Genomic DNA, 22,997 nt, shown 5'->3' on the forward strand with positions numbered 1-22,997 from the left:
TCAGTGTGGAGTTTGCACGTTCCCCCGTGAGCTTCCCTCGGGTGCTCCAGTTTCCCCTACATCCCAAACACAGCGGGTCGGTTAATTGGTCACTGTATGTTTCCCCTGGGGTGTGGGTGGGCGGTAGAATCTGGGGCACTCAGTGGAAAAGTAAATTAGGGTTCGTGAGAAAAATCTTTTTCACCCAGAGAGTTGTGAAGTTGTGGAATTCTCTGCCACAGAAGGCAGTGGAGGCCAATTCACTGGATGAATTTCAAGGAGAGCTCGATGGAGCTCCAGGGGCTCGCAAAATCAAGGGATATGGGGAGAAGGCAGGCACGGGTTACTGATTGTGGATGATCAGCCATGATCACAATGAATGGCGGTGCTGGCTCGAAGGGCCAAGTGGCCTCCTCCTGCACCTATTTTCTATGTTTCTAAGTTTTTATGTGTAGATAGATGCTTGTAGATTAGATTACTATACCTTCCTGATAGCAGGAGTTAAATGAGAGTATGGTGTGGGTCTTTGATGATGCTGGCTGCCTTTTTGAGGCAGTGTATCCTACAGATCCCTTCTATGGCGGGGAGGTCAAAACCCCATTCTTCCACATAACCAATTATTTGGGTGGCACACTGCTGTAGCTGGTAGAGCTGCAGCTTCACAGTGCCAGAGACTATGTGAGTTTCCTTCAAGTGCTTCAGTTTCCTCCCCATATACGAAAGGCATACGGGATTATAGGTTGATTGGCTACGGTAATATTGCCCAAAGGGAGAGAGTGGATGCGAAAGAGGGATAACATAGAACATGTGTGAACAGGTGATCAATGGTCAGCATGGACTCAGTGGACCAAATGGCCTGTTTCAATGCTGTATTTTTCAATCAATTAAATCAATAACCAGGCTCCAGCAGCACAAGGAACAGGAAAGGGAGCAAGAGAGAGTTGCAGGGAACGTCTTTCCAATCAGCGCTGCCTCTACATTTCAATCAGAGCTTAAAGCAGCCCACCGACTCCCTGAGGTATTTCCAACAATGGCGACTCCATTGGTGCAGCTGGTAGATCTGCCACCTCACAATTGCAGCAATCCAGATTCATTCCTGACCTCCAACACTGTATGTATGTTCTCTCTTGACTTCCCCTCAAGCATTCCTGTGTCCTCCTGCATCTCCGCGAGACGTAGGTTGAAAACTTAGACCACTGCCAAAACCGAGACGATCCCAGCCCACTTGAGCCAAAACTTTCTTCATTAGTGTCAGAGGTCATGGAGAGAAGGCAGAAGAATAGGGTTAGGAGGGAGAGATAGATCAGCCATGATTGAATGGCGGAGTAGACTTGATGGGCCGAATGGCCTAATTCTACCCCTATTCCTTATGTCCTTATGACCTTGGCTGGACTTTGACAGTCCCACGTGGCCAACAGAGGCTGGGTTGCTGGTGTAGGAAGGAACTGCAGATGCAGGTTTAAATTGAAGATAGACACAAAAAGCTGGAGTAACTCAGCGGGACAGGCAGCATCTCTGCAGAGAAGGAAAAGGATGACGTTTCGGATCGACCCGAAAAGTCACCCATTCCTTCTCTCCAGAGATGCTGCCTGTCCCACTGAGTTTCTCCAACTTTTTGTGTCTATCTGGGTTGAAAGTGCTATGTGGATGGTTTCATTTTAGATCAGAGATACAGGGCAGAAACAGGCCCTTGGGTCCACAGTTTCTTCTGCCAACCAGCGATCCCCGCACACTAACACTATCCTACACACAAGCGATAATTTACAATTTGACCAAAACCTACAAACCTGCACATCTTTGGAGTGGGGTAGGAAACCAGAGCTCCCGGTGAAAACCCAAGCAGGTCATGGGGAGAATGTATAAACTCGGTACAGACAGCACCCATAGTCAGGATCGAATCCAGGTCTCTGGCGCTGTAAGGCAGCAACTGGACCACTGCGCCACCGTGCCACCTGGTTTAGATAGATGGGAAGTTAGAGTCCAAGGGTAGGATCGGAAGGGAGAAGAAGTAAGCTAGAAATAGAAGCCAGGGTTCAGGTATTTAGGAGAAAGGAGTAGGCAGCAGTGCAGGGTAACGACAGGGGTAATGAAAAGCCAGAATGTATCAGGAAGGCAAAAAAGGCAAGTGCAAGTGGCCCCCTGTGAACAGAGCCAGAGTAAGCAACATTGATAAGATAAAATCAAAGAAACTTTAACTCACTGAACACAACATGACAAACTAGAAAGTTGCGTTGCCACAACAAATAAAAATAAATATGTATAACCTTATCATCTGAGTGTAAGAAAATAACTGCAGATGCTGGTACAAATCGAAGGTATTTATTCACAAAATGCTGGAGTAACTCAGCAGGTCAGGCAGCATCTCAGGAGAGAAGGGATGGGTGACGTTTCGGGTCGAGATCGGGTCTGAAGAAGGGTCTCGACCTGAAACGTCACCCATTCCTTCTCTCCTGAGATGCTGCCTGACCTGCTGAGTTACCTTATCATCTGATGTCGGGACACAGATCCAAAAGATTGACCATTTCTCCTTCCACAGATACTGCCTGACTTGTGCTGAGTTATTTTAGCATTTATTGTATTTTATCCTCATGGTATCCAATCTTATAGTCATTACTGCAGTAATCCTGAATGTTTTAAATTATTATCAAGACTGCACGAATTAAATTGACAAGAGTAGAATTAATGACAGGTGTTGAACTAAGTTGGTGTTGCACTGCCCCCTGGTGGATTCAGTTGTCTTACTTCTTTAAATTAAAAAATAAACTGCTGGAGAACTTGTGCAGGAAGTTCAAGAAACTGCAGATGCTGGTTTAAACCGAAGATAGACACAAAAAGCTGGAGTGGCTCAGCGGGACAAGCAGCATCTCTGGAGAGAAGGAATGGGTGACGTTTTAGGTCAAGACCCTTCTTCAAACTAGTTAGGGATAAGGGAAACGAGAGATATGGACGATGATGTGGAGAGATAAAGAACAATGAATAAAAGACATGCAAAAAAGTAACGATGATACAAGAAACAGGTCACTGTTAGCTGTTTGTAGGGTAAAAACGATAAGCTGGTCCGACTTTGGTGGGGGAGGGTGATAGAGAGAGAGAGAGAGAGAGGGAGGGAATGCTGGGGCTACCTGAAGTGAGAGAAATCAATATTCATACCACTGGGCTGTAAACTGCCCAAGCAAAATATGAGATGCTGTTCCTCCAATTTGCGTTTAGCCTCACTCTGACAATGGAGGAGACCAAGGACAGAAAGATCTGTGTAGGAATGGGAAGGAGAACTAAAGTGTCCAGCAACCAGGAGATCAGGTAGATTCTGGTGTGCGCGAAACGATCGCCGAGTCTACGTTTGCTCTCGCCGATGTATAAGAGTCCACAGCTTGAACAACGGATACAGTAGAAGAGGTTGGAGGAGGTGCAAGTGAACCTCTGCTTAACCTGAAAGGACTGTCGGGGTCCCTGAACAGAGTCGAGGAAGGAAGTATAGGAACAGGTGCTGCATCTTCTGCGGTTGCAGGGGAAGGTACCTGGGGAGGGGGTGGTTTGGGTGGGAAGGGATGAGTTAACCAGGGTGATGCGGAGGGAACTGTCTCTGCGGAAGGCAGAAAGGGGTGGAGATGGGAAAGTGTGGCTAGTGGTGGGATCCTGGAGAAATTAGTAGGTCAAGCAACTTCTGTGGAGGGATAGGGATAGTTGACATTTCAGACTCAAACATTGACTGTCCCTTTACCTCCACAGATGTTCCCTAACCCAGAGTTCCTTCAGTAGATTGTTTTTTTCCCCTCTGCATTCCAGCTACCATAACCTCTTGTGTCTCTATCCTTCAAATTAAGCCTCAGCCTTTGCACAATTGCAACAGTGAGCAATTTTAATCATCAGTCTAATATCGAGCACAATAGTCTGTCATGGTTGGAAGGTATTTTGAATTAAGGTCATGTTTTGATGCCCTTAAAATATCAAAGGATTTGATGTTTTAAGGGCATTAAACATCAATGCCCAATGCAGTTTAATGTGGAGGAAAACTGTTTCATCAGCTGAGGAGAATGGTGGGTGGTAATCAGGATGAGGTTTCCTTGTTTATATTTGATCTAATGCTATGGAACCTCATGGGGTTTCGAGTCAATCTCGGGCTACATTCTGTCAAGGCCGACTGGATCTCCCGGTTGAAAACCATTTTAACTCCCCTTCCCATTCCCATACTGACCTTTCTGCCCTGAGCCTCCTCCATTGCCAGAGTGAGGCTACAAGCGAACTGGAGGAACAACACCTCAAATTCTGCTTGGGTACCTTACAACCCAAGAGTGTGAATATTCAATTCTTCAATATTAGGTCATCGCTAACAAACCCTGTCCTCTCCCTCACCTTTCTCCCTCATACCGCTCCCTTCTTCCCCATTATGCCCCAACTGGACTCAAACCGATTTCTCCCCTCCCCCTCCACCTGCATTCCTTCTTCTAGTTTCACAATTTGCAACTCTTCAATACTTTTGTCTCACACCTTCTGTTTTTTCATCTCTGGACTTTATCCCATGTCTACCTGCCACTCTTTGGCCTGCCTATGCTCTCCTACAACTTTCTTTCCCTCCCCCCACAGACTGATCAGTCTGATGAAGGGTCCCAACTGAACTCATCACCTATCCATGTTCTCCAGGGATGCTGCCTAACCTGTTGTTACTCCAGCGCTTTTCTTAAAGGGCTAAGCTCTCCTATGCTGGGTTTAGTCCTCCAGTGCGATACATTGATAGTTTATTGTATTATTGTTTATTGTGTATGTATTTGTTTTTTGTTCCATTAACATGCCTGTAAAGCAGCGAACAAGTAAGAATTTCATTGTTCCATTCCCAGTCCAAATGATATTTAAACACTTTTGACTCTCTTGGAGGAGTCTGGATCATTGTATGTGGTGTATGATTCTGTTAGTGTGACAGTATTAGGTTGTTTCTGTTCCTCATCTACGTGATGGCTTTCTTAATTTATACACTAATCCCAATGTCTGTGACAACTTGCGCTATTATTGTCTGTTTTTTGTGTGTACGTGTGTGTGTGTGTGTATATATATATATATATATATATATATATATATATGATCTATATACATGTGTACTTGTATGTGTAATACACACACACTGAATTTATTTTCTCTCTTGTTTATTATATTGTTTATAGTGTACTATGTTTACACATTCTGTTGTGCTGGTGCAAGTAAGAATTTCATCGTTCCATCTGGAACATATGACAATAAAACACTTGGCTCTAGAACTGTGCAAGGTCAGTGGGTCTTTTTTGTGTCTGAATTTGGTGCCTGGATCAATGCCGGGTGACCCGTTCAATTGTATACTTTCCTGTCTTGAATGCTGTGCTGATGCTACAACCAAGTGGCTTGCTGGGCCACTTCAGAGAGCATTTAAGAGCCAACTGCATTGGAATTTATCACCATCTCTTCATCATCACAGCTTGTTGCAAATCCCAGAGCTCTCTTCCCAGGGCAGGAGAAACTTCACCTGAAGGATAGCAGTGGTTCATGACAATAGGTCACCATTACCTTCTCATGGGAAATTGGGGATGGGCAATAAATGGGCCTCATTACCCTTGCTAATGAAGCCCAAATCCTGAAAAGTAAAATTTTGAAAAAAAATCCAGCACAAAGGGTCCAACGTGACAATAATAAACTTGACTAAACTTTCCTTCCCCAAAATCACAACTGCTTTTGGCTTTAATTTTATCCAAAGGAATGACTTTATTCAGGAAACCATCAGGGGAACGTTCACAAACTGATCATCGCCAATCCAATGTGTTTCCTTGCGCGCAAGATGGATTGGAATACACTGTAGATATTGGGAATAGCATTGTGATTTAAGAACTATTCATTCCTTTTATCTACGATTTGTGACCCTTTTAAATGGGAGCTGTTTAAAAAAAATTCTAAGTCATTTGTAATTATTTACCAGGTCAGTCATTGACGTTCCCGCAAGCCGATTCGCCAGCGACAGACACCTGAATTTAAAAACACCAGGATGACTTTTTTTGTTGATTGACTACTTAAATAAACCGAATTGGCACTTTAAAAAAAAAATGTTCTAGGTTTAAAAATGCTGCCATACTAATTGCAATTATTAACTCGTTGTGAAACGATTGGATTCTGCACATAGCGTCATTGCGAGCTGTGGATAAGAAACTGGCTCGCAGGCATTGCTAAGAATTCGTACGGTGGCTTTTGTCCCCCTCCCTCCATTCCAGGAGACCGGTCCGGATTTCACCACATGCCCATCAACTCCATTTAAAACGAGCAACAGGAGGCTATCTGGAGAGTAGGTCAGAAGAGCCGGTACTCGGATAATGGCAGTGGTGCACAGGGGTCATGGAGCTCAACGCTTCAAACACCGAAAACCCTTTGGTGAGCTATCCCTGCGCTAACTACCCCCCCCCCCCCCCCCCCCCAACTTCTGATGTGGTTTAAACGTGAGCTTGACTTTTTTGTATTCTATCCCTTTCTAACAGCTGCAAGGAAGGAGGAGTCTACGCTCATTCGCTCTAAGTACCCACAGAAAGTCCCGGTAAGGGACTTGCATATAAGGCGCTCGCCAGCTTCACCTTGCACCGGTTGAAATCATATCATATCATATCATATATATACAGCGCGTTCACTTTGGCTCGGGATTACTGTGACCTCTTGCTTTTCTTTACAGGTCATTGTGGAACGCTATCGCGGGGAGGTGTATTTGAGCTCCTTGGAGAGGACTAAGTATCTGGTTCCTCAAGATGTGATCATGGGTCACTTCAACGCCATCATCAGGTACGTTGGGCCAAGGGTTGACTTGGTAGTTGATTAATTTTGCTTCTAGCAATACGGCCTTTCCATTAAAATAAACGATATCCTGCCGTGGATTGGTTTCTGGTGCCCTGCTAAAAGCTTCATTTCGTGTCACTGTTCAATAGACAATAGATGCAGGAGTAGGCCATTCGGCCATTCGAGCCAGCACCACCATTCAATGTGATCATGGCTGATCATTCTCAATCAGTACCCCGTTCCTGCCTTCTCCCCATACCCCCTGACTCCGCTATCCTTAAGAACTCTATCTAACTCTCTCTTGAATACATTGAGACTTGGCCTCCACTGCCTTCTGAGGCAGGGAATTCCACAGATTTACAACTCTCTGATTGAAAGTTTTTCCTCATCTCCATTCTAAATGGCCTTATTCTTAAACTGTGGCCCCTGGTTCTGGACTCCCCCAACATTGGGAACATGTTTCCTGCCTCTAATGTGTCCAACCCCTTAATAATCTTATATGTTTCGATAAGTTCCCCTCTCATCCTTCTAAATTCCAATGTATACAAGCCTAGCCGCTCCAGTCTTTCAACATACGACAGTCCCGCCATTCCGGGAATTAACCTAGTAAACCTACACTGCACGCCCTCAATCCTTCCTCAAATTTGGAGACCAAAACTGCACACAGTACTCCAGGTGCGGTCTCACAAGGGCCCTATACAACTGCAGAAGGACCTCTTTGCTCCTATACTCAACTCCTCTTGTTATGAAGGCCAACATTCCATTGGCTTTCTTCACTGCCTGCTGTACCTGCATGCTTCCTTTCAGTGACTGATGCACTAGGACACCAAGTTCTCGTTGTACGTCCCCTTTTCCTAACTTGACACCATTCAGATAATAATCTGCCTTCTTATTCTTACCACCAAAGTGGATAACCTCACACTTATCCACATTAAACTGCATCTGCCATGCATCCGCCCACTCACACAACCTGTCCAAGTCACCCTGCAACCTCACAGCTCACACTACCACCCAGCTTTGTATCATCTGCAAATTTGCTAATGTTACTTTTAATCCCTTCATCCAAGTCATTAATGTATATTGTAAATAGCTGCGGTCCCAGCACCGAGTCCTGCGTTACCCCACTAGTCACTGCCCGCCATTCTGAAAGGGACCCATTTATTCCCACTCTTTGCTTTCTGTCTGTCAACCAATTTTCTATCCATGTCAGTACCCTACCCCCAATACCATGTGCTCTAATTTTGCCCACTAATCTCCTATGTGGGACCTTGTCGAAGGCTTTCTGAAAGTCGAGGTACACCAGATCCACCGGCTCTCCCCTGTCAATTTTCCTAGTTACATCCTCAAAAATGTTCCTGACTGGTGGAGATGATTTGGACTGATTGAAAATGGCTGTGATTGATTGCTCTAAGAATCATTTTGTTCTGGAGGAATTATCAACTTTCATTGGAGTGAAGTTCTTGAACCTAATTTTAACTTTTTGTTAAATTGACATTGGGCTGAATAGCCTAGATGCTTGCCTGGTCCTGGGGAAATGGTTGTGTTAACTTTAAAACAACCCATGCGAAATGGACTACTTTATCTCATAAGTGATAGGAATAGAATTAGGCCATTTGGCCCATCAAGTCTACTCATCCATTCAATCATGGACGATCTATCTCTCCCTCCTAACCCCATTCTCCTGCCTTCTCCCCATGGACCCTGACACCTGTACTAATAAAGTATCTATCTCTGCCTTAAAAATATCCAAAGACTTGGCATCCACAACCTTCTGTGGCAAAGAATTCCACAAATTCACCACCGTCCGACTAAAGAAATTCCTCCTCATCTCCTTCCTTAAAAAAAGACCCTTTAATTCTGAGGCTATGACCTCAGGTCCTAGACTCTTCCGCTAGTGGAAACGTCCTCTCCACATCCACTCTATCCAAGTATTTCACTCTATGGTAAATTTCAATGAGGTTGAAATCCTTGAGGTTGAGGTTGAAAACATCCTCATCCTTCTAAACTACAGCAAGTACAGGCCCAGTGCTGTCAAATGCTAATTGTATGTTCACCCACATTCCTGGGATCATCATTCTTGTAAACCTTCTCTGGACCCTCTCCAGTGCCAACACATTAATTCCTCGGATGTGGGGCCCAAAATTCTTCAATACCCTAAATGCGGCCTGACTAGTGCCTTATGAAGCCTCAGCATTAATCCTTGATTTTTGTATTCTAGTGCTCTTGAAATGAATGTATTGCATTTGACTTCTACTGATTCGATTTGCAAATTAACTTTATGGAAATCCTGCACCAAGTCCCCTTGCATCTCTGATTTCTGGATTCTCTCCCCATTTGGAACTTATCTTACCCAAGCAAAATATGAGGTGCTGTTCCTCTAATTTACACTGGGGCTCACTCTGACAATGGAGGAGGTCCAGGTCAGATTGAGAATGGGAGGGGGAGTTGAAGTGCTGAGCCACCGGGAGATCAGGTTGGTTAAGACAGACCTGATCTCTCGGTGGCTCAGCACTTCAACTCCCCCTACTATTCCCGATCTGACCTTTCTGTCCTGGGCCTCCTCCATTGTCAGAGTGAGGCCCAGCGTAAATTGGAGGAACAGCATCTCTTATTTCACTTGGGTAATTTACACACCAGCGGTATAAACATTAACCTCTAACTTCAGATGGTCCCTGCTTTCCCTCTCTATCCCCTTCCCAGTTCTCCCACGAGTCTTTGTCTCCGACTACATCCTATCTTTGTCCCGGCCCCTCCCCTGACATCAGTCTGAAGAAGGGTCTCAATCTGAAACATCACCCATTCCTTCTCTCCAGAGATGCTGCCTGACCCGCTGAGTTACTCCAGCATTTTGTGTCTACCTTTGATTTAAACCAGCATCTGCAGTTATTTTTCCTACACAGCTGAATAATAATGCCAGTCTGAGCTAAAACCTGTGTGTTTGATTCTGTTTATTTTTGCACATTGGCCTAATGGATTTGCATGTTACATTTATTGGTGGGTCTTGTCCTTTCCCCAGGAACCGGTTAGCTCTGACACCCAGTCAAACATTCTACCTTGTTGTGAAGAACAGGAGCCTCACCAATATGTCTGCCACCATCGGTGAAGTGGACCAAGAATTCAAGGATTCTGATGGCTTCCTGTACATCACCTATGCATCCCAAGAGATGTTTGGTGCAAGCTAGTGACGGTCTGAATGAATTCCAAGTCTAGAAATAGATGGAAAGAAAAACATTCTCTTGATTTGTATTGCCACTCACCATGCACTGTGGAAGTTATTTCAAAGTTTAAAAGGTGAAATTTAACAATTGGAAGCATATGGTGGACACTTATCATGAATTTTATTAAACCATTTTAAATTATAACCCTAACTAAACTTAAGCCTTTAGAAGAGATGTACATGAACAAGGGAAATCTGGCATTAATGAAATAATCTATTTTAACACAATGGGTGCAGTTTGGTTTGCTGCAAGTGCAAAGTCCACATTAGTAGCTTTATTCTGCCAGATCAATTTTCTAACAAACCCCCACACACAGAGCTCTGGAGAAGTACCAAGTGAAGTGGTGTACTGCAGGACTTAACAGTCCTTTTATGGTGCTGGTACTAATTCTGAGTCTACACTGTTGTTTTGACGTCTACACTGTTTAGGCATGAACACGTTTGTCACGTGCTTGCTAGTGCTATTTTTCTTGACACTTTCCCTCTGTTTTATTGGTGTTCTCTTTCCAATCCTTGTTTGAAAGAATCTAATATGTATTCCAAATTTTAACAGTTCAAATCAACAAACTTGTAATTTCATTAAAGTCCTGATTAATGACATGTATATGGATATTCCATACTTCTAAGCAATTTAAAAACTAAAGGTTGTTTATTTAATAACCTTGTATCTTTGGGGAATTAGTCCATCAAATGTATCCTGGTCAGGATGAGTTTCTTTTGACTGAATCACACCAATATCCTTAGCTATTTTTGGGGGCTTAAAGAATGAGGTGGCTGCACAATCAGCTGGTTATTTTAACTTGCTTATTAAGCCAGTTGCAGTAATCTAAAACAAGTTGCCTTGCTGGAATATTGAGAATGAAGAAAGTGCATTGATACATGTATCTTGAAGTTCTTAAACTTGCTCTTCAGTCCCTGCAAGTTCTTTGCTTTTATCCTATGTAGTGCTCAAATCTAGTAACCTCTCTTTTAATTATACTTCGGAGCATTAGTTACAGATTCTCAAACATTGGAGAACATTCTCAGATCTTGGAGAAACTCAATGGGTGAGGCAGCACCTGTGACAGGAAATGAAACTTACAATGCTATGGGTTAGGACTCCTGAGCCTGGAAGGGTGATGGTGGAGAGGGACAAGGGGAAATAGTGGGGGAAAGTTGAGCAAGACTTGTGAGAGAAATTATTTTTTAAAAGCTGGAGGTGAAATGGAGACTTGCCAGAAAAGGAAGGGCAAAATGTAATACCATAAGGGGCTGGGAAGGGGAGATAGTAGGTGAAAGGGTATTAAAAGGAAAATTGTTAATGTGGAGGGTGGGAGATGAGGAGAGGGAGAAGAGAGGCACCAGGTGTCAGTGGCAGAGGAGAAATAAAACATTGGGTGCATGAAAGGAGAGGAGGGTTGTTACCTGAAATTGGAGGTCAATATTCATGTTATTGAATGTAGACTACCCAAGCAGAACAAGGTAATATTCTTCCAGTTTGCATACGGCTATTGTCTGGCAGTAGTGGAGGCAGAGGATAAAAGTCAGTCATGCAATGTAGAAATGAGCCCTTTGGCCCAACTTGCCTACACCAACCAACATACCCCAGCTAAACCTGTCCCCCCTGCCTGTGTTTGGCCCATATCCTTTTAAACCTATTCTATTCATGTACTTGTCTAACTGTTTTTTAAATGTGATAATATCTGCCTCAACTACCTCTTCTGGCAGCTTGTTCCATATACACACTACCCTTTTGTATGGTTTAAAAAAAGTTGCCACTGGGGTTCCTATTAAATCTTCCCCCCACCTTAAACCAATGTCCTTTGGGTAAAATTCTCTGTGCATTTTCCTTATGTATTCCTCTCATGATCTTGTTCACCGATAAGATCACTCATCTTCCTGTGTTCCAATGAATAAAGTCCTATTCTGCTCAACCTCTCCCTACAGCTTGGGTCTCAAATCCTGGCAATATCCTCATCTTCTCTGCACCCTTTCCAGCTTAAAGTTGGTGTGGGAATGACAAGTGGAATTAAAACGGCTAGCAACCAAGAGATCCAACAGGCTATGGTGGACAGTGCGCAATTACTTAGCCTATGCCTCTGTAGGGCAGGCCATGTTGATAGCACTAAATGCAATAGATGAATTTGGAAGAGGTGCAAGTAAATCTATCTCACCTAGAAGGTCTGCTGGGGTTCCTGAATGGAAATACTATACAGATATAGGTATTACATCTCCCATGGTTGGAGGGGAGGGGTGAGCAAACCTAGGAGGCATAGAAAGGTGTCAGACAGGAAGATGACTAGTGATGAGTTCACATGGAAGGTGGCAGAAATGTTAGAGTGCAGAATTTTTTATGGGAGCAGCCTATGATGAAACCATTGCAACACTTCCTTTGAAGAGCAGAATTGATGTTTGGAGTCATGTCCCAAGGAGTATTAAGTCATGGTAGAACTGGCATTCAATTTCCAAGTTTGTTAATTGAACTGAGGCCAAGCATTTTAAAGCCACAGATTGCTTAATGATCAAGTAGCAAATGATAACTAGCATTAGTTCTAGCTTAGTTAGGATTCAAAAAGATAATTGGCTGCACTGTGGTTGACATTCCCATTAAATACAACTTCATCTATTCCATTTATGTAGCACCTGTGATCCCAAGGACATTATGTCCTGATCTTTTGTTAAACAACTTTTCTCAGCCTGCTAAAGGACTACGAGTTGCCAAGAACATTAAATTGCCACCAGTTTTCACACCACTTGGTGTCAAGTTAGGAGGAGGGGGAGTTCAACGAGATCTGGGTGTCCTAGTGCATCAGTCAATGAAAGGAAGCATGCAGGTTCAGCAGGCAGTGAAGAAAGCCAATGGAATGTTGGCCTTCGTAACAAGAGGAGTTGAGTATAGGAGCAAAGAGGTCCTTCTACAGTTGTACCGGGCCCTGGTGAGACCGCACCTGGAGTACTGTGTGCAGTTTTGGTCTCCAAATTTGAGGAAGGATATTCTTGCTATGGAGGGCGTGCAGCGTAGGTTCACTAGATTAATTCCCGGAATGGCGGGACTGTCGTATGTTGAAAGGCTGGAGCGATTGGGCTTGTATACACTGGAATTTAGAAGGATGAGGGGGGATCTTATTGAAACATATAAGATAATTAGGGGATTGGACACATTAGAGGCAGATAACATGTTCCCAATGTTGGGGGAGTCCAGAACAAGGGGCCACAGTTTGAGAATAAGGGGTAGGCCATTTAGAACGGAGATGAGGAAGAACTTTTTCAGTCAGAGGGTGGTGAAGGTGTGGAATTCTCTGCCTCAGAAGGCAGTGGAGGCCAGTTCGTTGGATGCTTTCAAGAGAGAGCTGGATAGAGCTCTTAAGGATAGCGGAGTGAGGGGGTATGGGGAGAAGGCAGGAACGGGGTACTGATTGATAGTGATCAGCCATGATCGCATTGAATGGCGGTGCTGGCTCGAAGGGCTGAATGGCCTACTCCTGCACCTATTGTCTATTGTCTATTGTCTATTATGCCCTTTTGTCTGTTCTAATTTTCATGAAGAGATTAAATTCTCACCTGAACTAATTTCTGGGCCATGTTTATCTGCATCATTAAACTCTTATCTGGTCATTATTAGTTTGTGGGAACTTCCCTGCACCAAGTAGCTGATATGTTCCAACACCACCACTGGAAACAAGTTTACTGAAAAATTTGGGTTTTATTAAATCTGTTACATCTGATGATGGCCAAAAGAGCCAGCATTCTCTGAACAGCAAAATAATCTCATACAAATAGCCTTTTGTAGAAAGTGATCCAGTGTTTTTTTTTTCCTTGACAGTACCACGAGTGTCAAATACAAAATACAAAAATTTATAGCTACAGAAAAATATTCAGTAGTACACACATTGATTTGTACTGTCAGTACTAACATTCAATTCCAAGCAGCACGTGAGATTCTATCTGGAATGTGAATACCATCAGCCTGCAATACAAGTAAAACTGACAGAGCACAGTCCAATTACATCCAGCCCCACTGTGCCAAGTCATCAGTTTACATAATCCAACTGAGACAATACCATTATGAATTAAACATCTTCCCTTTATGACACACATGGGTATCGTGACCACACCAAGGTATATGCAACAAGGTTTTATAATGAACCCAATGAGTAGTGATTTAACTGCATGTTACCTGTTTTTTTTAACCAAATGCTTTGCAGTTTGTTTTTGCTATTTCAGCAGCTTATATTCTTGGAATGTGAAATTTAACTCGTTGTTTATCTCATTCAGAACATCCACACAATATGGCCACAAAATTTTGAGCTGTAATGTGGTAATCAGAGCTTCACTTAATATGTTATGTTTCAATCAATTACCAACATTACTGGCTTTGTTCTGACCCACTAATGAAGTAGACTTTAAGGCACAGAAACAATGTGATTATGCATCAATCTTTCACGCTACCAGCCCTGCATGTGGAAGGACAAACATCCAAAGCTGTTTGGAGTTTTGTTGGAAAGAAAACTGATAGTTAATACTGAATTGATGCACCATCTTTTAGTATCCAAAAATATATATTTTTCATTCTAGTAGAGATTTGGGTGGTGGAAGGCAGAAGGAAACTTAATTTCACTACAGCAATGGGTAATTCCTACTGAAGGGTGGTGGGGAAAGATATTCTTTGAAGGCAACAGGGATGAGAAATTCAAGAGGCCTCCTGAACATTTATATTTGATGAAAAAGTCTTCCCTGTGTCATGTAAAGATGCAAAAAGATCACAGTGATCATTTCTGGATGTAAGGGAGAATTCCAAAGGGTGCTTATGATCACTTATTGTTTAGAAGAGAACTTATGGGAATCTAGCAATAAGACTCAACACTACATCTGTAGAAATAATTGGTACTGACATTACTTTTTGTGGAAAGTTGGAGATAAATTAGGGACCAAAGCCTATATGATTAAATCAGTTATAATTCAAGTTGTTTGGAAATGTTTCATACCATGATTATTCCAAATACAGAAGCTGTCAGGGCATTGATGTACCTTTTAGTGCATGGAGCTTTATCAGCCTATCCCATAACTCCCCTCCTGTAAACTTAATATGGAGATTAACAAGTTTTTAAAAAGACATAAGCACTGGCCTCTGGTAATAAGTTAGTTTTAAAAATACATGTTAAGTTGCGTCAATGATAAGTTTTCAAATCTGTTTGCTATTGTAAATGGACGCATTCTAACATAACTCCTGTCTCTGAGAGCAGTCTTGGACACTTTTAGGATTTGCTAGGATATTGCCAGTTCTGAAGGATTTTAGATATGCGAGTTGGGTTGTCTAGGCCATGGGCATTTTATCTGGGGGAAAAAGGAGGCAATAGATGGTTTAACAATGGTGTCAAAATTGTAACTAGCCCACTCAGCATTAAGAAAGAGTAAGATCCCATTTCCCCAGTAGGTCCATAGTTAATAGATAAGGAGGATTTAAGAGGGGTCGAGGAATGGGGAGTTTTTGGAACTCAAAGGTTTCAAAGGCCTTTTATTGTCACATGTACCAATTAAGGTACAGTGATATGCGAATTACCATACAGCCATACGAAAAAAAAGCAACAAGACACAAATACATAAAAGTTAACATAAACATCCACCACAGCAGATTCCTCACTGTGATGGAAGGCAAAAAAGTCCAATCTTCTCATTTAATACCTGCAGTTAGTATTTAAACTACTGTGACCTACAACACTGCAGGGCAAAGAATAGTAAATAGGACTACACCAAATACCTTTTTTGTTTTGATTGGAATTGATGCAATGTGTGAATTGTATGGATTTTTGATTATTTACATTTTGCATCATCTTTGAAAGTGTGTAGGATTAAAATAATTCCATTTCCTTATGATTGTCTCAATAGGATACAGGCAGAGTGTGGAAAGAATATGCTGGTGCCTGCTTTACTCCAGCCAGTGTTTACAATTCAATGCAAGGTCCAAGATGCATCAGAGTTTGCAATTATGCTGTCACTAGGCTAAATTATTTTTTGTTTGGGCTTAATTTTTCACTACATCCCAAACTTTTTACTAATCATCCAATTTGAATCTTGAACAAGGACTTGGCTGAAAGATTGTTATTGTGATATTTTAATTGAAAATAACTAATGAAAATATTGATAGAATGGCTACAATGCCCATGTCTTGATTTGGAGGGTGGGTGGAAATAGATGGAAACTGGATTAATATTTTAATTGAGAAAAATAATAATTTAAGTGTTAAATGAAAAGGCAATCTCCACCAAATCTTGTTGGGGTATGAAACTCCATGCTATGAACTGCCCCCTAATACTTTGCCTGCGTGCACTTAATACGACAAGGATTAAACAGCCATGTCCATTTGTATTCACATCTGATATACTGCACCCAGTGATAAAATCCCATTGTATTGTTTTCATTTAAAAACTTCAAAGACCAATCCAAAATCATTTTGCTGAAGAAGGAATACTTATTAAAATCAGGTAGTTTACTGAAGGAAAATAATTTTAAAATGGTCATTAGAGATCCGTTTATTGTATAGCTTATACTTGGTCAGATTCAGGCAATTAATATTAAACACTGTACTCACTTTCTTACATCTTCTAATCAGAGCAATGCCATTCAGATTTTTTTTAAAAATCAGGAAGTGTTTTTCTCAACCCCAAATAGTGGAAAGATGGAGCAATTTTACTACATATATTGGGGATCAGGTTAAATGTGACAGATTTTATTTTTTTTAAAGCACTTCAAATGATGGTTTAATCAATTTTATTGGTCACAAGGTTATTGAAAGATCAGATTGGCCATAATCCAACTCATTGAATATCCTAAAGGGGCCAATTGGCTTAGTCATGTTCCCATGATTATGGTGTGCATTCAAAGTGGAGAGATTATTTAACTGAAGTTCAATAGTGGTCTTGTTTTCAAGAAATGATTTCAGATTCAACTGTTAAAGGGAATCAGCTTCTGCAATTATTATTTTATCAAGACATGACTGTGAAATCAAAATGAATAATTGTTTTTAATATTTAAGAGTTTTTGAACCAAAGATACACTTGGGAGGGAATCAAAATGGGCAATATATGTACTCTGAGCTTCCCAAAAAGGACTTCCATGACCCTTCTCTGGGACTCGACATGGACCAAGCCTGCTTGGCATAATATAAAACACGTTCTTATTTAATACCTAAGATTTTACATAAATATTATTCAAAGTCTCAAACTGCAGTAAAAATACAACTAAACAAATATAAGCAGCATCTTCAAGTGAAAAGACTTTTGACAGATTTACAAAGTGGTACAAATAGCTTACGTACTTTACCAAAAAAAATCAAAGCACAGTATATCATGATTTTGTGCAGTAACGGGTAAGAATCAGACATTGAATGTACAGTAATGAAACTTTCCAAAAACTAATTGTATTTGTACAGAGGTAAAAAGATGACACTCTAACATTGTTATGCAAAAAAAGTAGCTAGTTCTTAAAATACATGTTAACACTGACAAGATGAATCAGCTGGTTTGTGGTCAGAAACTGGAACAGTTTTTACACTAGTTTAATGGTCAGATAATTCAAAATGATATGACATTCTGATTGCAAAGAATACATCCCTAAACTCTGAATCATAACTGGATCCCTTTGATAATCCTCTGGTTGTGAATGACTACTGGCGCACAACAATTTGTGTAAAAACAGGCACAATCAGCAGGAATACAGAGTCCTCCCACTGATCCCTTTCCCATGTTGTGAGGAAATGTAGCCTCTTGTACCCAATTTCAACTGCTGTTGAAGCCTTTACCCTGCCTGGAACTCTAGCACCAAACATCACCCAAGCTTATGGCCAGATTGAGCCAACTGGGGTCAGCTATCAGACTGCAGAGAGAGCTTGAATAATGGAAACAGATTGGAAATGAAAGTAGATCAATAAATTGACAGTGACACCGACTGCAGGCAGACACACAGGCTGCTGCACTACCATGATACAATGCTTAGCAGTTTACCGAGCTCAGTACATATCCCAAACACTAGGAATTGGAATGACTTGCACGGTTTGAAGTGCAATACCCCACATTTGATTTTACATCTATTATCAGAAAATAAACTAGTGTACAAAATCCACAATACAAAATATCACATACTAAGTTCTGGCATTTCTTGTCCTTTGAAATGTAATATTGACATAAATCAGGCAGCTGTGATATCTGAACTGTTTCATATCAACATTAAAATTGTAAAATGAGAGTTTGCAGCTTTAAGGGAAGAGGGTGAAATTAATTGCATCCCGAAAGTGTCTATAATAATCAGTAAGGCAAATTGGGTATTGAGTTATAAATCTCAACAGATTTAAAAACAGTCAAACTCTAATAGCCAGAAAGAAAGTGTTCCAAATGGCCAGCAAATTTGTAAAACTTACATCTTCAGCATAATGAATACATTTTACAGTCACTTTTTTTCAATAGGTTGTCATAAACGTTGAGATCTAGCAGCAGATTTGTTTGGATTTAGAAAGTCTACTGATCCGTTGCAGCCTAAAAGGTACATTAATAAATAAAGCAGCTGCCAGGTAGATACCAGTTCATGCTCCATACGCTATTCACAAAGCCCAAGCAACCATTTTTTTTTCTCTTAAGAAAATCAAGGAAGCTCTATAAAACAGTTGATCAACTATTTCCAGTGTTTGAGTGGTATTCACCGCAATCTTCAAAGATAAAATCCTTGTTGGTATTTTTATCTACGATTTTATGAAATGTAACTTCTAAAAATGGTGAGCCATTGATCCCAGAGTTAAATCATTTAAACAATAGGCCACTTAAATCACAAGAGGTTGTAATCTACAAAATGATTGTACATCAAGACCATTGCTAAATGGCAGGATCTTGATATTTTAGGTTTTTTTCTTCATGTGATAGAGTTTGCTCTGTGTAATGGTCAGCATATATTACAGTAATGCACCTGGAAGTATCCCTTTTACTTACTCAGTACAAATAATAATTTTTAATTCCCAAGCTTGGAACATCTTTTCTCTAAAGGTATGTGTTTTCTCCCTGACAAATAGTTCCAAGTGCAACCCATTGCCTAAATAGCTGGAGTTTGGTGTGGGCCAACAGTTAACAATGTGCGTACGAGAACATGTTCCAATTCCATTTTACCAGCACTCAGATCAGGACACACAACACAGTGATCACAAATGCAGAGCAGGTAGTGCTACAATCAATTGTAGCAACCACAACCTCTGCCTGAGATCAGTTTAACCAGAGATGTTCTGGGGCAGTGTGGCAGAGTGACAATTTCTTTACAAGCCATCTGTGGGAACTTTATTAATGATTTCTTTTTGACAAAGAATCTTTGAGAATCTGTGCAAAGAACCCTTAGATTTTGGAGCAAATTTTAATTGATAATGCATAATGAAGATTCGTTTAACTGAACTTGCATAGCACTAAAACTGGGCAAGACAGATCATTTGAGGAGATACTTGTGGGACAGCTGTAATGGGGAAAGTAACATTGATGTTGTGGCTGGACTAGTATCCAGAGGTATGAATTTGAATCCCACCACAGCAACCTAGAGTATAAATCCAAGTAATCAAATAAATCTGCAATTAAAATTAATTACAGCAACAAGTACTTTGACTGGATATCAACCAGATTGTCATAAAAGCCCATATGATTAACTGGCATTTATTCAGGATGAACATCTGCCATCTTTACCTGGTCTGGCCTACATGTGACCCCAGACCCATTAATTCCTTCCTCATTTCTGGGGCAATTAAGATTTTTGCTGACATTGCCAATGACATCCACAGCCAGTGAGCAAATAAAAAGGATACTGCCTCTACACAGATCAGTTCACACTCTACCAGATAAAATAAAATTTAAGACAGCAAGCAAGAAAACACATGTCAAGTCAATACTCCAGATAACATCCATAACTCATGGTAACGGTTCAATGCAAACGAATCAAGTTTCTTAAAGCAAACCACCAGTCACCTTCACTAGTCTTCTATTTTAAATATGAAGCATGCTGCTGGAAATTTTCTACAGATTAAATTTTGATATTCAAAGTGCAAAATACCATGGGCTACACGCAAAACTGATCTTCCAGTTTCACATGGAGTAAATTGATCTTCCTTTCTCAAATCTGGCAACCAGTGCAGGACAAGTAGTGCTCGTGTATCAGTAACCCCAGATCAAATCCAGCTCAGATCCAGGATGTGAAGGGAGGGTGTTAACCAAGAGAGCTAAGGTGTGAGATGACCTTCCGCGTCTGGTCAGAACAGGTGGGACCACATGGGCCTACAATAGAAGATGCCCAGAAAAAAGATATACATTCTGTTCACATATTTTCTTACCAAACAAGGTTCAATGCATTCATGAAATTGCTCTTCTAAATAAAAAAGGAACGGATGCATAGTCCCATCTCCAAGGCAGTGAGTGCTAAAACATAAACTCTTTCTCCAGTTCAAAGCTGCTGGATTTGCTGGGCTGGGATCCGTCCCTGCAGAGGGGAACTGTGCCATCCTGGCTTTGGCCTTCAACGTCCATGTCAAGTAGCGAACAGGCACCAATGGGGCATTGATCAGCAGTGAGGAGTGCGTCCAAAGTAGGCACAGTGGCATCTCCTGAAGTTTCCGGGGACTCGTTCTGGCTGTTTGAGCGAGATACAAATCGCCAGGGGTCCGTTCTGATTCGGGGCAGGGATGGCCGGGGCCTGGGTAAAGCATCCCCAGATTTTGGTCTCTCAGGCAGCACATCCCTTTTGGGAGTCCTTCTCTTTGTCGATGACGGGTACAGGGACTTGGGGTCTGGAAGACGTGGAAACCCAGACTGTCTACGTGGACTGAAGTCAGCAACTCCATTAGCTGAGGAAATTTTTTAAGAGAAGAAAACATCAGTGGTTTTGCATCCATCTGAAAGAATGAGATGCTGCATCAAAATAGATGCCTTAAAATGCAATTAATTCAAGAAGTTGGCCACTCTGAGTTGACGCATAACCTAGAATGCAAGATTCCAATGATGTTAATTAAACTGACCTATGAACATGACATACCCAGAATTTATAATCTGTTTCGTATTGAACACCAAGGCCAACCTCTACCTCCTCCCATGCTGTTTAGCACATGGGTATTTAGAGTCATTCAGCACAAAAGCAAGGCTCTTCAGCCCTTCAATTACCATTCCCAATTATCAGCACTCGATTCACAGCCTTCATGCCTTACCAGTTCAAGTGCTTGACAAGGTACTAACATGTTGAGAGAGTCTGCCTCCAACACCCATCAAGGCAGTGCATTCCAGGTTCCAATCACCCTCTGGATTGAAAGGTTCTTCCTTAGTTCCCCTCTAAACCTCTTCCTTAAACCCATGGCCTCTAGCTTAAGATATGTCTACTATGGGGAGAAAAGTTTCGATCAGCTTCCTCCACTTAAAAGATAAAAATCCTAGATATTCACTTTCTTCTTATAACTGAAACACTTCATATCAGGAATTTCTTTTGCACCCTCTCCAGTACCATATGGTGTTCTGGTTGCCACACTATATGACGGGCCTTTTGTGTCCTGCGCATAGTACTTCAGCTGTGGCCTAACCAATGTTTTATAGGTGTTGTATCACAACTTCCTTGCTCTTGCATTCTCTGTCCGAGCTAATGAGGGAAGTTTCCATAAACCTTCTTCACAATATCACTTTCATGGATTTTTGGACATGTACACTCTGTTCCCCATACTACCTGGGGCCCTATGTCCTACTCTTTTTATTCCTCCTAAATACATCAACTGGCATCTTATTACATTTAAATTCCATTTGCCATTGCTCTGCCAATCTTACCAACCGATCAATATCGCCCTGTTGCCTACAACCAGCCACCTCCTTATCAACATCATCTGATTATCAGCCACCTCCCTCATCTGGCCGTCACCAGATAGGTTGTTGCGTATCTCTCTAGCGCCACATTCACTGTCTTGATTGCACCAGTGCCTGCTTTCTCTCAATGCTACTCTTTCCTTTATGCTCTCGTTCAAGACAGATGTTTAACCCAGTTTCTATGCATGACAAAACTATATTGAAATAGATAGGGAAAGCTTGGCAATTCTGATGAATGGGTAGTTCCGGTTTAAAGTAGACCCCCTTTGATTATTGATGCAGCATTTCAAAGTTGAACATTGAACAAGACACCTGGCATTCTGGCCATTAACGGTGAAACTTACTGGCTGGGCTTCCTTCTGATGGCATCTGGCCAGAGGGAGATATTATGGGCTCAGCAGCTCCCTCTGCAGGCACAGCACTGCACTCTTTCAAACACTCAATGTCCGACAAAGGCGACTCATCTAGGTTCTTGTGTACCCCGTTAATGGAACTGTTCAAAGGATTGTCAGTCAAGAGTTCTTGTTTATTGAGGCTGGTGACAGGAGTGGGTGGCGTGTTGAAGGTGGGTGCATCCGCACTGTCCGACCGGAGCAAGGACCTGGTGGAATTACATTCGGAAATGGAAGACATTGACAAGAGATTAACGGCATGTGAGTTCAGTGAGGGAATGTTGGCTTCGTCCTTCTTGGAGACTGTCCTGTTCGGAGGACTGGTGCTTCTGCGGAACCTGCTGGTTCTCTGAAAAAGCCCCTCCTTCTTCTTCTTCTCCTCCTTGACTTCAATTTCCTCCGAAATCTGTGATTTATTCACCTCTCTGATGTCACACCCCAAGGCCACAGATGCAAGCAGCACAGCACAGCCATACAGCACCATATCGGTTTTCTTCCTCTGAATTAATCGCTTCAGGCTGTTTGTTGGAGTGACCTGTGGAGTGCTGTTGGCCGAGCTGGCAGGCGTCGTCATCGCCTCCTCCTGGCTTTCGCTGCCACCGTCTCCCTCTCCCTGATGATCTTTACGAAGAGGTAGATCAATATACACCTGATTAGGTAATTTGGACTGCTTTGGTCGATTTTCATAATCTTCAGCTGCTTGAGTCTGCTCAGACACAATCCCTGTGGACAAGAGAATTGTACCTTTCAGTGCCTGTGTATTAAGCTTAACAGGTGCATATTTGCAAATACAGAAAC

General features: G+C 41.9%; 2 protein-coding genes across 2 annotated transcripts in view; one reads left to right on the forward strand and one right to left on the reverse strand.

Annotated features, from left to right (window-relative positions):
* The first annotated feature begins 6,182 nt into the window (after positions 1-6,182).
* Positions 6,183-9,938, forward strand: LOC144596988 (microtubule-associated protein 1 light chain 3 gamma-like). The gene is made up of 4 exons (XM_078405890.1): positions 6,183-6,363; positions 6,468-6,523; positions 6,656-6,762; positions 9,773-9,938. Exons 1-4 carry the CDS (start codon positions 6,306-6,308, stop codon positions 9,936-9,938), a joined length of 387 nt encoding a protein of 128 aa, XP_078262016.1. The 5' UTR covers positions 6,183-6,305.
* Positions 9,939-13,657: 3,719 nt separating this feature from the next.
* Positions 13,658-22,997, reverse strand: part of LOC144596713 (mitogen-activated protein kinase kinase kinase 21-like) — a 90,441-nt gene continuing 81,101 nt past the window's right edge. The window contains exons 9-10 of the mRNA XM_078405430.1: positions 22,152-22,922; positions 13,658-20,810 (exon numbers count right to left, since the gene is read on the reverse strand). Of these exons, the coding sequence (XP_078261556.1) occupies positions 20,386-20,810; positions 22,152-22,922 (1,196 nt within the window). The 3' untranslated portion in view covers positions 13,658-20,385. The remainder of the gene's footprint in view (positions 20,811-22,151; positions 22,923-22,997) is intronic.

Source organism: Rhinoraja longicauda, chromosome 9 (assembly GCF_053455715.1).
Source record: "Rhinoraja longicauda isolate Sanriku21f chromosome 9, sRhiLon1.1, whole genome shotgun sequence".
Taxonomy (NCBI): domain Eukaryota; kingdom Metazoa; phylum Chordata; class Chondrichthyes; order Rajiformes; family Arhynchobatidae; genus Rhinoraja; species Rhinoraja longicauda.